At 43.7% G+C, this 14,536-nt stretch overlaps 1 protein-coding gene across 1 annotated transcript in view; it reads left to right on the top strand.

The window, feature by feature from the left end:
* Nucleotides 1-14,536, top strand: part of atrnl1a (attractin-like 1a) — a 229,704-nt gene that overhangs the window by 45,919 nt on the left and 169,249 nt on the right. Inside the window, exons 11-18 of the mRNA XM_034552473.1 lie at nt 1,003-1,087; nt 2,113-2,324; nt 3,925-4,043; nt 4,606-4,722; nt 5,308-5,440; nt 8,387-8,574; nt 10,974-11,187; nt 11,405-11,596. Coding sequence (XP_034408364.1) covers nt 1,003-1,087; nt 2,113-2,324; nt 3,925-4,043; nt 4,606-4,722; nt 5,308-5,440; nt 8,387-8,574; nt 10,974-11,187; nt 11,405-11,596 — 1,260 coding nt within the window. The remainder of the gene's footprint in view (nt 1-1,002; nt 1,088-2,112; nt 2,325-3,924; nt 4,044-4,605; nt 4,723-5,307; nt 5,441-8,386; nt 8,575-10,973; nt 11,188-11,404; nt 11,597-14,536) is intronic.

Genomic DNA, 14,536 nt, shown 5'->3' with positions numbered 1-14,536 from the left:
AGCAGCCTGTTAGCCTAGCGGGGCAATAAGGAGACATCCAGCATTTCTCAGCGCAATACGGAAAAGGTACGATTGACCTTTAACCCCCCCCCTCCCCTCGACACCTTGCCATTTACGCTCTCACTATGTCCTCTGCCGCATCCCTCGCTCTTTAAAAACAAGCGCTCTACCAATTAGCACGCCGCTGAACGAGGTCATTAGCAACCTGGCGTCCCCGAGTCCCCAACTCTGTAATGGGAGCACGTAGGGGGTCTTTAAAACATCAGAGAGTTGTAAAACCCAAAACAATAAAAACAGTCATCTAACCGATTATCTTCCCCCCCCCCCCCCCCCCCCCCCCCGCCTTATCTCCTCCATATCCCCATCATATAACGTGAAAAAGGTTAAGATAATGAGTGCTCGTTCCTCGGGAGTGGGGGTTGAATTGCGGGTCACCCTCCTGTGTTCTTTTGTCTCACAAGCAGGAGACGGGGGTGGGGGGGGGGCGGAGGCCTTTTGTGCGTCCGGGGGTTAATCATTTTCTCAACTTTTTTTTTTTTACGCGGCAGTATACGGTGCTATTTTATGCAAAGAAGAAGTGCGCTTCCTTCTCTAAAATGTGATCCACATCCAGTGGTTCCATCCACATGAGTGTATTATTATCTACAGTAACTGACCGCTTCGTCAGTTCGACCACAGTGGCCAAAAGGTGTTTTAAAAGATGGAGGATTATATGTTGCATGCTTGTTAGGTTTTCTGCTGCTATGGTACAGGCACAGAGAAATTTCAAACCCATGATTTTAGGTCTACTGACTGTTATTTTCTTATATTGGAACGCCTGGGAGTGCGTTATCTCTATATTGGAACGCCTCGGAGTGCGTTATATATCTCACTGAACAAACCAGTGGTGTATTACAGCATTTTTCAGCACTTTCTCATGTCAGACGCACAAAGCTAAGACGTTGTGCTCGTCGTGTTCATGTGTGTGTGTGTGTGTGTGTGTGTGTGCTCCTCTCTCTTCAGCTTGCGATGAGTGGACCGTCCTCCCCAGACCGGGGCTGCACCGGGACGCCAACCGATTTGGACACTCGGCCGTGGTTAGCAACGGGTGAGCTCCGTCCTTCTTTTGAGTTTAAAAAAAAATAAAATAATAACCTTGTCTGAAGGACACGTCAGCAGTGTATTCGCCGAATATTATGCTAAAATATTGGTACAATCAATTATACACACATGCAAATACAAACACTTCCACTCACGATGCATTATTCCTGCCCAGTTTTACATTTCCTTGAAGTACCTCCCGCAGTGTCCTCCACGTCTCCTCCTCCCTCTGACACATTGTGGTTGTGTTGCGTCAATTGTTTATGGGTTGATCTCCTTATCTGGAATACTAAATGTAGTTCTTAGTTTACACTTCTCTTGTCACTTCCCCGAAGCTCTCTGTTCACAAACACCGGGCTGCATCACACCTCGATGTATGTGTGGCTGTTCCTCTTACTTTACACTCAGAAACCTTCCTTTATATTATATGGATGGATACAGTGCTCACTCTGCATTTCATTTTAGTAACCCCAGAACTTTACATGTACCTTTCCCATGTTTAAAGTCTGTATCTCTGTATTTTGCCCGCTTTATTTGCACATAAAATCTTCTTCCATCCCGGTGCCGAGGTTTCTGTGAGAAGGTCGTTCACGCCGCCACTTCCAAAGAAAAGAAACCTGCGTGTGGGTTGAAAAAAAAGCAAAATAAGGGATTGTGGATGCAACCTCTTCTCTCTTCAGCCAACGTTCTCTCTTGTTTTAAGGACGCTTCTTAACCTGATGACCAGACAGTTCAGAGGTTTCTTTTTTTTTTTGTGGGTGATTTGAACATTGATTCAAAAAACTTTTTGTCGAATTTCTTAAAGCATTTGCTCAAAGGGTTCCATCGCGAAATAATGGCCTGACCCTTTAACACCATTTACCCACCAGAAGGTCAGCTTTGAACTTCAAAAAAGCCAGCTTCAAACTGAAGCCCCCGGTCTTTTCTTTGACTTTTTTTAAGACGAATACTATCTCGCTGTAACCTTTGTCCAGGTGTTCTGTTGCCCCTCGAGCTCGTGATTGTGTGTAATTCGCTCCGTCTCGTCTTCAGCTCCATGTTCATCTTTGGAGGTTTTTCGGGCCTCCTTCTGAACGACGTGCTGGCCTACACCCCTCCGTCCTGCCGGGCCTTTTCCAACCGGGCTCTGTGCGACGCTGCCGGGCCGGGAGTCCGCTGCCAATGGGTCAAAAGTGGATGTGTCCCCTGGGAGCCCAACGCACCCGATCACAGTGTCCCTGCACCTTTTTGCCCCGGGCGACCTGGTAGGTACCACCCGGCTGATCCTCGGCCTGTCTTTCTCCCTCAAAATAGTTTCCCTGTCATGTCAACATATTTTTTCTTTAATTGTTACAGCACAATCCTGCCTAAGTGTTGCTCCCAAAAGACCAATTATTTCAGAGGGGATAATAACTATTCCGAAAGGATTTGGCTTCTGAAGTCAGTTTGCGTACCATGAAAAATGGGAACAGAAGGTCAACGCTGCAACAATTACCTGATTTTGAAGTAATTATGTTGAGTCCAAACCCTCCTTCATCTCCCTCTGCCAGATTTAGTCAAACAAGCAATCATAGTAATGGTTGTACTGTCAGTTTTAAATGGAACAATATGGATTCACTGCTTTAAAGGAACATGCCGGTTGTTTCTTTATTTTTTTTAATGTATAAGCCCTTTTACTAAAAAATCATCTATACTTTGCAAAAAATGTCAACATCAAGTCTGCATCGTGTGTGTGTGTGTGTGTGTGGTCACATGATTAAAATAAGAAATACATAATGCATCAATAAACTGCCTTCCCACACAACCATTACCAATGAACTGTACCCAGAAGCAACTCCTGCTAGTTGATTTTCATGCTGAATTGTAAATCAATGGCTGTAGAAAGAGACATCAAAACAATTTAAAATAGAGATTTGTAGTTAAGTAGCAAAACAAAAAAACAACAAATGCACGGACCTCCAGATGCATGATGGGAGTCTAAATGATTTAACATGTCCCGCTGATGCTCTGCCTCATGCATATTCATGCAGCCGCATGTATGAATGACCAGAGTGAGAGGAAGCAGCATGATAACACTACTCCCATGTGCGTTTTCCTCTTTCATCGCATCCAAACATGATAATAACGTGCTGGTTTTTATCCTTAATAAAAGCATTACCGGCTTCCTGACGTACGGCAGAAAAAAATGTCCCAATCGTGTGTTTACTCCCTTTGCTCAACACTCGTTAGATCATCGCGAAACGTTTAGCAGACGATTATTGATCGGAGCACTTTTAATTAGAACAGAATTCCCGGCTGATTAATCACTTTTTTTTCTTTATTTTCTTCTTCTTCTTCTTCGAATGCGGCAAGAAGTAAGAAGTAAAGTCTCTTGAAAGGCGCCGCGGAGCATTTGACTGAAGGGCGTTAAAAGGAGCTAAAGGGATCACACATTACGGGCTCCTCCGATATGCAGCGTTGAGGAATAACGTTAAAACAAATACTTGTTTCAGGATTCAGTCGTGAATAACTACACGACAACAACAACAACAACTACAACAACACAACAAGAAACTAGCTCGATCTGCTAACGTTATCTGTTTTGCTATTGTTTTTTTGAGATGATCAATCTCTTTCACGAGGGGCTCCTGGCCAAGACGCTGGCACCACAATAACAAATACACAAATAACAATACTTAGAGATGTAAAGAAAACAGGAAAAAGTTCAAAAGAATTTTTTTTTTAAACAAACCAGTGAAATGCATAATTCAAAGTACGCTCAGGGTTGTTTAAACGTGTGTGTGTCTGTGTGTGTTCATGGTTGCGTGTGTGTGTGTGTGTGTGTGTGTGTGTGTGTGTGTGTGTGTCTCTGTGCCCTCATTCCAGACAGCACGGACGAGCGGTGCATCCGCTTCCCGGACTGCGCGAGCTGCACCGCCAACACGCGCGGCTGTCAGTGGTGCGAGGACAGGAAGTGCATGTCCGCGTCCAGCAACTGCACCGTGGTGAGTCCTCGGGCCGGCGATCGGCGCGCCGCGGTCCTCGTCATCGGCCCCTTGAGGCCGACCGCGTTTATTAGACCGCCGCGATGCCCGAGTGTTTGATGGAACAAATAACAGCCGGATGATTGTGGTCATCTAGAATCCGAGAAGGATAAAAGTGAAAGGTTTGTCCCAAGGGTGGTGGCAGAAGAAAGGGGTCGAAAGGTCAAATGGATTAATATCTATACGTTCATGCTATTTTATCCTCTCGTGCGTGTTGATAATTCAACGCACGTTTCTTTAGACGTGATTCAAGTATTATTTGAGTGAAATAACTTTTGGATCAATGAGTTGGTTTTTTTTCGGTACTTTTTCTGTAGCTCATTTTGTTTTTTCTCTGTTCTCTTTCTCTATTTTTACTCCCAACCTGCCTTCTCTTGTCTTTCTTTGTATGTGTGTGTGTGTGTGTGTGTCTGCACGCTGCTTTTGTCTGCTTGGCTGTCTTTGAATATGTCTGTGTGTGTGTGTGTGTGTGTGCGTGTGTGTGTGTGTGTCTGTGTGTGTGTGTGTGTGTGTGTGTGTGTAGCTGACTCTGGAGCTGGCGCAGAAGCATGGCGGCGCTCTGTCTCTGTCTCGTCCGCCGACCATGTTGTCTGAACACCAGCTGAGCTTGTGGAAGCACGGAGCCAGAAGGAGGGGACATGTGTGTATTATTTGACACTTGACACTCGCTGTTAGGCCGCAGGTCGCGTCAGGTTGAGGTCGGAGGTCACAGCGGTATACCTCAGGTTAAAAATGGGAAATCGGGGTGAATGTAGATCACAACTTTGCATTTAGCTCGTGTCCTTTGTTCTTTTTTTTCTGACAACCTTCTGTCATGAAAAAGAACAACACAGGGGGAACATCATTTAACATCCTTTTTCATACTTTTGTAAAAGACGCGGGGGGTTAAAACGGAGCGATGAATAAAAAGAAAGGCGTCTAGTCGTTTTCTCAAATACATTCATATTTTCTGTTGAGAAGAACCAGCATAGATACCCTGTATGCCCTAAAATTGAACTGTGTAAGTGAGACGCACACAGCTTCAATAAAAGTGTCGCTCGTATTGATTTTTCTCTTCTCACTCACGCATTTCTCTTGGACTCATTGGACTTTAATTCCTCTCCCGCATCGGGTCGATTCCTCCGCGCGCATTGCATTTACCGTCAAAAAGAGGACGCGGGGTGTGAATAAGGTGGAACCCGGGCTGACGTTTTGTTTCTTCCTTCTCCGTGTGTGTGTTTTGAAGTCGGTGAGAGACTCGACCGGCTGCCATCGCCGGGAGGAGCAGGAGTGTTTCAGACTGGCCAACTGCAGGAGCTGCTCCCTCAACGTCAACTGTCAGTGGGAGCTGCAGCAGCAGGAGTGTCAGGCGCTGCCTGGTGAGGAGACACACACACACACACACACACACACACACAAACACACACACACACAAACACACACACACACACACACACTCATCATCATTGTAGCGAAGAGGCTGTTTAAGGATTGCTTTGTTCTGCTGAATCATAAACTATATATATATATATATATATATATATATATATATATATATATATATATATATATATATATATAAGAAGTGGACGCCAAGAAGGCACCATGATGTCACCTATTGCCTTGTGGTCTACGGTTTTGAAGCCTGGAGTTTGGCATTTTGGCTGTCGCCATCTTGGTTTTTTTTACAACAGAAGTACAACAGAACCAAATAAAAAAACAAATAAACCTTAGAAATGAACAAAGAAGCCTTTAAGACCATTAATTCCTGTTTACAATGTTTCCTCGGAGTCATTTTCTCATAGACTTCCATGCAATCTGAGGTATTTTTGCAACAGAGGGGGCAGCGTTTTGTTCCAGGTCCAGTTTCCACCCTTGCAGCGCTCCTGCAGCCTTAAATGTACATTGTAGGTATTTTAGGATGCTGCATTCTTATATGTGTGTTCAGCGGGGGTCTCTCTGCGTCGCTTTACAGACCTTTTTATATGAGTTCATTATCCGCACGTTAAGAACATCGGTTTGCATCTAAACACATGGTGAGCCAGCTTTAAGTTTTGACATCTATGCTGTCGCTGTTTAGTGTTGATGTAACGTGGTATAATCTGCCCCCTCTGGCACACTACAAAGTAGTTTACTTTCTGCTGCTTTAAGACGGAGTAGCTCCTTGCTTGGCAGTTTGTTGTCCTTGCAATGCATCTTGTTTATTGAGTATCGGGGATGCCAGAGCAGCTATAATATTGGAGTGGACAGCTTTCCGCCGCGACTACTGAGCATCAGACGACATTTGCATAACAAACAGGCTCATTTCTTCTCACGTTGCACCATTGAGTCTTTTCACTATTTGTGCGTTTTTTTCGCGGCTCAGGGGGGCGATGACATGGCCTCGTCTCCAGTCTCTGTTTGTGTGAACAGGAAGTAACGGTGCCATTTAGGACGCGGCCTTTCAAAGGGTCATATAGGCTACATCTTTGTGTGCGTGTGTCTCTGAGTCCATTGGTTGTGACGAGGCTAAAAAAACAAAAGCTTTTGTACTTTTCATCATTTTTCTCTGAGGATAAATGTGCAGTAACAGTGGGACTAAAATGAGCTGGAGTAATGGAAACTAGCTCCACCGCCGTGGCAGCTGTGGCCTTTTCTTTCAACACTGTGTTATGATTAATTATGCTAAATGGCCCGACATGTTTATCTCTGCTTTTACACAGAGACCGTAACCTAATCTATTTATTCTTGCAGCCCCGTCATTTGTCTCCTGTTCTCCTCTCGTGTTTGGTAGATAGCCCTGTGCTATTGCTTTATAGAGGGGGGGGGGGGGGTAATAAATAAAGCAGGTATTTTTCTTTTCTGTAGCATGAAAAGGGTTGGTGATGGAAGCCATTATGGATGCGTGACTGTAAGTCTTGGAGTCCACGATAAACAGCCATGCTCAGTGGAGCCTTTCATCCCGGCTAATTGAACGGCCTCAAACTCCCACAAGATGCTCCCAAGTGACCGTGATGAGAACAATGAGTTCAATCTATGCGCCGTTTGTTTTGTATTATTATGGGGGACTTTCTCAACTTGTGTTAAGACTCCTCAGATGTTCACTATTCTTCAGCCCACGTGTGACGTCGGCCTACATCTACAACTAATCACATTGACCAGAAGTATTCCTCTTTTTTGGGCAGCACAGTTTACCTTCCAGGGCCATCGCGTCGACTTCAAAGTCCGGTTCCTTTCCCCTCATGTCCTCTAGTCACCTGACTCGTCAGCTGCAGGGACCACATTAGTGTATATGTGGCACCCTGGACATTTTAAGGGCTAACATTGCTGTCAGAATTGTTATTGTATTATATTGTCTTAGTGCCTTGCCCCTATTTCACCTAAAGTAGCTGCAGGGCGATACTCAAGTTCGCCAATAGGTGGCAGTAGCGGGGTTTGGCATGACTGCCGCGGTAATTAGTTAGACCAGCGTATCACAGTCAAGCTGTGACGCAGATGTTCATAGACTGTGTTGGTGTGTTCACAGGTGAGAAAAACACAACAAAATCATCTTAAATACTGAATGGAAATGGTCATCCTTCAGTGTGTAACATATACGTACACAGTGTACCAGCAATCAACCAGCAACATGTTTGTTTCTACGTTTAGTTTTTGGGGGATTTGGTTGCTATGTTCGGCCCACCAACCCCTCGGTTATTAAACCTGGTTTACTTGGACCAAGTCTGAGTGTGATCTTTTATATCAAGATGCTTCTGTGACATTTTATCAGCTCTTTTATTTCCACATTAGGCTGATCTTACGGCTAACTGTATGCATGCTAACATGCTACAAACATTGCAAGCTATGTGTTGTTAAGCTAATATTCTAATCCGCACGCAACCATAGACCTGTTAGCCACTTGGTGTTGTGTGATTACATGAACACATTAGCTGTTAGCATGCTACACAGTACACGCTAAAGCCAAATATATTAGAAAGCTAACTGTAGGCACCCCGAACATAATCAAATGCTAAACACAAGTCAGAAATGTGCATGTTAGCATACTCTCATCACGAGCTTACGGTAAACATTAGCAAGTAGCATTGTGTGCTAATTGTTTAGCTTGTCATATAGCACAATACAACATTATGCATTGTAGCATTCCAATGTTTAGTGTACCCGTAGCACATTGAAATGCTTTTCCCCAAATACATGTAACACCTGGGGAGGTTGTCTCTTTGTAAACTTTGTTTATCTCGCGTTTCAAGCTATTGGTGTAAAGGCAGCTGTACTGAAGGTGTGTGTGTGTGTGTGTGTGTGTGTGTGTGTGTGTGTGTGTGTGTGTGTGTGTGTGTCTTTGTGTGCAGGCCAGCTGTGTGGGGAGGGCTGGCACCATGTCGGGGAGGCCTGCCTGAGGATCAACTCCAGCAGTGAGAGCTATGACAACGCCCAGCACTACTGCAAGAACCTGGGAGGAAATATTGCCTCTTTGCTCACAGACAAGCAAGTCAATTTTGTTCTGGAGGAGCTACAGAAATACCAACTGCAAGACAAGGTGGGTGGTGTGAAGAAATAAATAAATTCATACGCCTAAAAAAAGAAAAGCGACTGATCCCCTGCTTGTGTTTGTGAAAGCTTTACTGTATGGCATTTTATTTTCTCTGTGTTCTGAATCTGCCGTGGCTATTTACACACATATTTTGGTAATATCATCTAATTAAATGTGAGCATAAGTAACTATTATACAAGCACATTGTGTAAATGGTGTCTATTCTGTTTGTTCCTGACTGAGCAAAGTTGTACATTTTTTCTTGCAATGATTCAACCTTCAAACTTTTGACGACCTGAGAGTTTGTAAACATTTAAAAACCCTCCTACACGGTTCATTTCCCCCGATACTAATACGCATCGCTGCACTAGAATGGTGGAGATCAATTTAAGGCTATTTTCTTTTATATAATACTCGTATGCCCATATACTTGAAAGTTATGGATCGCTATTACCGTCTTCCTGTTCACACCCGCGGTCTATTGATCCCTTTTTTTTTTTTTTTTTTTTTTAAATCCTCTCCTCTGCAGAGCTGATAGTTTCTCTGGAAACATAAAATGAGAATTCAGACTCAAAAAATAATAACGCCGGAGAGTAGAGAGCCACTGGATTGCACAAAGGTCAATCTGTTGAGGTCAAAGGCCTCGTCTCAAATTTCTAATGCATTTCTGCGAGGGCCGTATCTCATATGTCTTCCCTTCGACTCGTATTAGTAATGGAGGGGATTTAAAAGAAGAAGAAAAAAATACCTGTGTCTTATTGGACTGGTTTATAATCAAAGGAGGACATGCATGTCAATTATTTACAGTACTGCACCACGTGGTCTCAGCTGTATCTCCTGTAGAGAACGTAATGTCTCGCTGATTGATGTTGACTTGGCAGATATTCATTTAATTATATAGCGTCACCTTAACATCATACATATAAAGTTATTTATTAGTAGATGGCAAAGAACGTGTGTACTCAAGATAGTACAAAAACAACGACAATCTAATCAATGAAAGAACCCAGTTTTGCATGCGACGTGTCTGATGCGACTTCAGGGCTTTTCAAAATAAACTAATACATTCGTAGCCCAGCACGAAGCACAACAAAAATAAATAATCTGCTTTATCAATCTAATTTTCTCATAATAAACCCCCGATGACAGGAATGTTTTAATGTGTGGTTCTTTAATCGGCTGCTCTTCAACGAGCCGTTCCCCAGATCACTTCCCTCCGTTAAAACAGATATAACTGTCGACTGTTTTTGATTAATGTGCAGCGTCGGCAGACATGTGAGCAAATATCCGAGGTGAGAAAGAGAACCGCCACTTTTCTCAGATAAACATTATTATTTTATTCTTTTTTGTCATTATTTACCTTTTTTGATGCTTTTAGGTTCGCGACGGTTCTGAATCTCCGAATCTCGTTTTTTGTTGTTGTTGTCATTCCACGAATTAAAGTCACTATCTCTGCAAATTCAATTTCCAGATACAAATCCAGATCGTAAACAAAACTGCGAAGAGTGGAAGAGCTTTCGGGAGAAGGGGGGGGGGGGGGGGCGATAAATACAAACACACAGCGTGGAGTTTAAGCCTTTTTTTGCAGCACGTTTTCTTTAAAGAAAATGAATACTTTGGATTTCTTTCAAATGAAAGTCTTTTCATAATCACTGTTAGGGCCTTTTGTTAACAGTTCGCAGTGTGTTTCCAGTTCCAGTTGCTTCCAAAAACCAAACAAATCTCACTTCAGTCAGCTCCCCTTTTGAAAAATATTTTCCTTCTTTTATAACGATTACAGTCATTTGTGGACGGCTTGATTCGGGATCCGCTTTCATGTGGAGCGTGTTAGTTGTTACCAGCCGGGTGACTTCTCCTCTTTCTCACCAAGGCTTTTTAATTTCTCTCACGCGTTCAGTTTTGCTCTTTTTGCAACAATTCTAGGACACTGTCCCTGTTTTAATGTGAATTGCATACAATTAGGTTTCCTTTTTGTTTGTTTTTTTTAATAGCGAAAACAAGACGCGAATAGTATGTGAGGTTAGTCCGGGTTCCTTTTGTTCATCGTTGTTTTTGAGGTTTCGAAATTGTTTGCATTTTCAAATCGTTGTTTGGCCTAGAATTTTTTTTTTTTTAACTCAAATTGACCTCGCTTCTAAAATGCTAATGCTTGAAAATCTCCTCATCTCTCCTGATGTCGTAGTGTGCACAACCCTTAGAAACTGGATATCTCAAAAGCATTGTGGGAAAAGAATGATTCTATAGATAATTACGGTTTTAAATATAAATATAACCTCTTAATGTCAGAGGAAATGTTACAAGCTCCTTCTCCGACTGAGATCGGATCATTTTAATGCATGTGGCGATTTTGAAGAAAACGTCATTCAGGTATTAAACATTGCATTTCGCTCTGTGTCTCTTTGCAGACGTTATCTCCCTGGGTGGGCTTGAGGAAGATCAACGTTTCTTACTGGGGCTGGGAGGACGCCTCCCCCTTCGCCAACACCAGCCTGCGCTGGCTGCCCGGAGAGCCCAGCGACTCGGGCTTCTGCGCCTACCTGGAGCGGGCGCAGGCGGCCGGTCTCAAAGCCAACCCCTGCACGGCCACCACCGACGGCCTGATCTGTGAGAAACCTGCCGGTGAGGTGGAATGAATGAGTGGGGGGGAGAGAGAGAGGATGATGATGATGATGATGATGATGATGATGATGATGACCCTAGACTGGAGGCAGTAGTTTATTTAAATGTAACTCACAAAGCTACTGTAACTCAATTACGTTTTTTATTGGCAGTTTCTCACATCCAACTCCTTTTTTAAAAAGCCTGTCGTCTGTCTCCATTGGTCCCCGTCGCTCAGGGAGTCCCCAGAGCCAGAGTGCCCGCCCCTGTAGGACGCCGTGCTCCATGCGCACCAGCTGCGCCAACTGCACCAGCCAGGCCATGGAGTGCATGTGGTGCGGCAGCACGCGGCGCTGCGTCGACTCCTCGGCCTACGTCGTCTCCTTCCCTTACGGGCAGTGTCTGGAGTGGCAGACCCAGGACTGTGCAGGTGAGACGGGGGGGCGGGGGGGGGGCGAGTAACCAGTTTTAACCAGTTCGCAGTGTGTTTCCAGTTCCAGTTGCTTCCAAAAAAAAAAAGCCAAGATGGCGATAAAACCAATGTGTGACCTCTCAGTGACCTCACCGTGTCCACTTCCTATATACACGGTGCCTGGTTGCGCTCGGTCTTTTTTTTCAATAACATGTCCATTTGGATCTTCTCTCTTCTTTTTGGGATCAGTAAAGGTCACTTCAGAGCACTTTCTACGGCAAAAAAAAACCAAAAAAAAGAAGAACGAATGTACATTTAACAGGTCTCTTAACTCCCTGAAAGTGTATTTTTCCTTCAGCTGGCTTTCGGGATCACACGAAGCAGAATGCACTCTGGGCCCGAACGCAGCTGGAGCCGATAAATACCCGTGACCAGAAGAGTCATCTTGTCCCAGCAAATGAAATGCGGATCGTAACCTTTTTCCCCCGACGAAGCCAAAAGCCAGATGTTAGTGGGTGTTAGTGGGATTGTTTGTTTTTTTTGTCCAGTGGAAAAAGGGGAGGGGCTACACAGGTGAGGTCAAAAGAGCTTAGATGGATGGATACACACCTCTGACGATGCCACGGCAACACACAGTCGTTATAGACTCCCATCGACCTCTCTTCATATCAGCAGTTGGGTCAGCGAGGCAGCGACACCTCTCCTGTCGCCACGGGGCAGAACATCGATCCTCTCCGGTGACACACGACGACGCGCTCGATATATATATATATATATATATATATACATACGACTCCCGCTGGAGGTTTCTTCAGCCCCACGAATGTTCGAGTACATGCATGTCGATGCGTGCAGGAGCGTTTGTGCACGTCAGGAACGAGAGATCAGGAGCCGTGAAAACCAGGACAACGTGGCCCCGCTGCAAACTGTTTTCCTGATTTGCAGCTTATGCCGATTTACATATTTTATTAGTCGACGCGCGAGAGATTTCCTGCTCCTGCTGCTTGCGTGGTTTTTTTTGTTGTTGTTTTTTTTCCACGGATGCATAAAAGATGCTTCTGCGTTCACATTTACGGGTTAAAAAGTCTCTATGAGGCGCATTAAGAAGGTTGCTCTGCGCTCTCCATTCGGTTGTGAATAAAAGCATCTTTTTGACCCCCGGATGGCAGAAACACTCCAACGCGACCTCACAGCTCAACGAGGGTTTACAAATATTTGCCTTTGTGATACAAACAGATAACAAAATTATTTTTATTGTCACACGCATTATTACGTAAGTGGATATTTAATTCGGAATCAGAATCGGCTTTATTGGCCATGTATGTGTGCACGTGCATGGAATTTGAATTCCGGTTACACACATATACATTTAGTTTACAAATAACAGGATAAATATTTTTTTTAAAAAGACATTAAAGACGACAGAGTAGCAGCATGGGTGTACAATATAAAAACAACAACATTGAGCATTTAAATGTGCATTAAATAAGTCCTTTTTAGTTTTTCTGTGTTAACCAGTTCTGCTGGTAAAAGCACAATATATGTTCCTTCACTGTCATTAAGTCAGTAGTAGAAACAAATCATAAGTACGCTATATATTTAGTAGTTTTAAATGTATTCATATCGTTCACTTACAACAAATTAAAGGAGCCACAAACCCTGAGACTTCACAGTTGGTTTTTCCTATAAGAACAATGAGAATAAGTAAACTGCAGAAGTATATTTTATGTTATTTTGTACAACAATTAAAATTTTTCTTCAAATCAACAATGAATGCATTTAACAAGCTCGCCATAATACCCGATTACCACCGAAGACTTGATTAACCCAAAGAAGTGTTTTAACTATGTTCATTGGTGTTTTATTTTGAAAAGCCAAGGAAAAAATAATAGGCAATTTTTTGTTTTTTTCTCTCTCTCTCTCTTACGTTTCTGGTGAAAAACAAATATATTAAGAAGATCAAAACTGTCAAAGACATTTTACATTTCAAAGATTTACATTGTTGCTCCTCTGCCGTCGTGTTTTCTCATATTCACGTTTCTGCTTTCGCGAAGGCATTAATCGTGTCTTGTTTTTTTTGGGGGGGGGGACCATGCCCCCCGCGGGTCCACAGCTGGAGGCTCCGTGACCTCATGGAGCTGCTTAAAAAAAAATATATATATATATATATATATATATATATATATATATATATATATATATATATATATATATATCGCCTTGCCTGAGAATCCAATTTGGACTGGGTCGTTCCTTTATCAGATTAATGCGTCCCTCGGCTTTGTGTATCGTTCCCATTTGTTGGCACAGCTCGCCACACACTCTGTCCCCTCTCTTGAAATAATTAGCTCCAGTGTTGCCCCAGCAGTCAGACTTTTGAAGTCTTTGGAGCTCCTTCGAAACGGCCTAATTGTGCCGCGCCGTACTTTTTCTCTTTTTATATAATGGACTTTCTTTGGGCTCGCGTGACAGTTTTAAGCGTCGCACGGCGTTTCTTTCCCCGTCTCCCATCTCTCTGCCTCCCAGCTTCTGGTCCCTAAAGGTCTTCCATGCGGCGGTGAATACGGCGACGGTGAATTAGTCTGTTTTAAAAAATTTTAAAAAACATGCCGTGGTGACGCGAGGTAGGCGCTTGCAGGACGCTGTGGACGCACGCCCACGTGCAGATGTTTATCCGGCAATCCTTTTCCTGATGGTGCTGCTGGCAGCCGGATTGTCCATTGTTGTGCATTAAAGATACAGCGTGACACGACTTTAGAGATGGAGAACAACGCTCACGTACCGAGACGCAACCGACGCATCAATGCCGACGCAGTCCTAAAGTAGATATCAGGAGCATGAGAGCAGAGAGCTACATCTAGAGGCTCTGAAGAGCTCTAGGCTACCCACAACGACAACGACGGGAAACTCTGGCTTTGGTCAGCGCGGGAAAAAAAAAAGGGTTTAATTCACAAAAAC

This window comes from Cyclopterus lumpus, chromosome 15 (genome assembly GCF_009769545.1).
Source record: "Cyclopterus lumpus isolate fCycLum1 chromosome 15, fCycLum1.pri, whole genome shotgun sequence".
NCBI classification, from domain to species: Eukaryota; Metazoa; Chordata; class Actinopteri; order Perciformes; family Cyclopteridae; genus Cyclopterus; species Cyclopterus lumpus.
The sequence above is the reverse complement of the archived record's forward strand: the minus strand, read 5'-3'. Positions and strand labels throughout refer to the sequence as shown.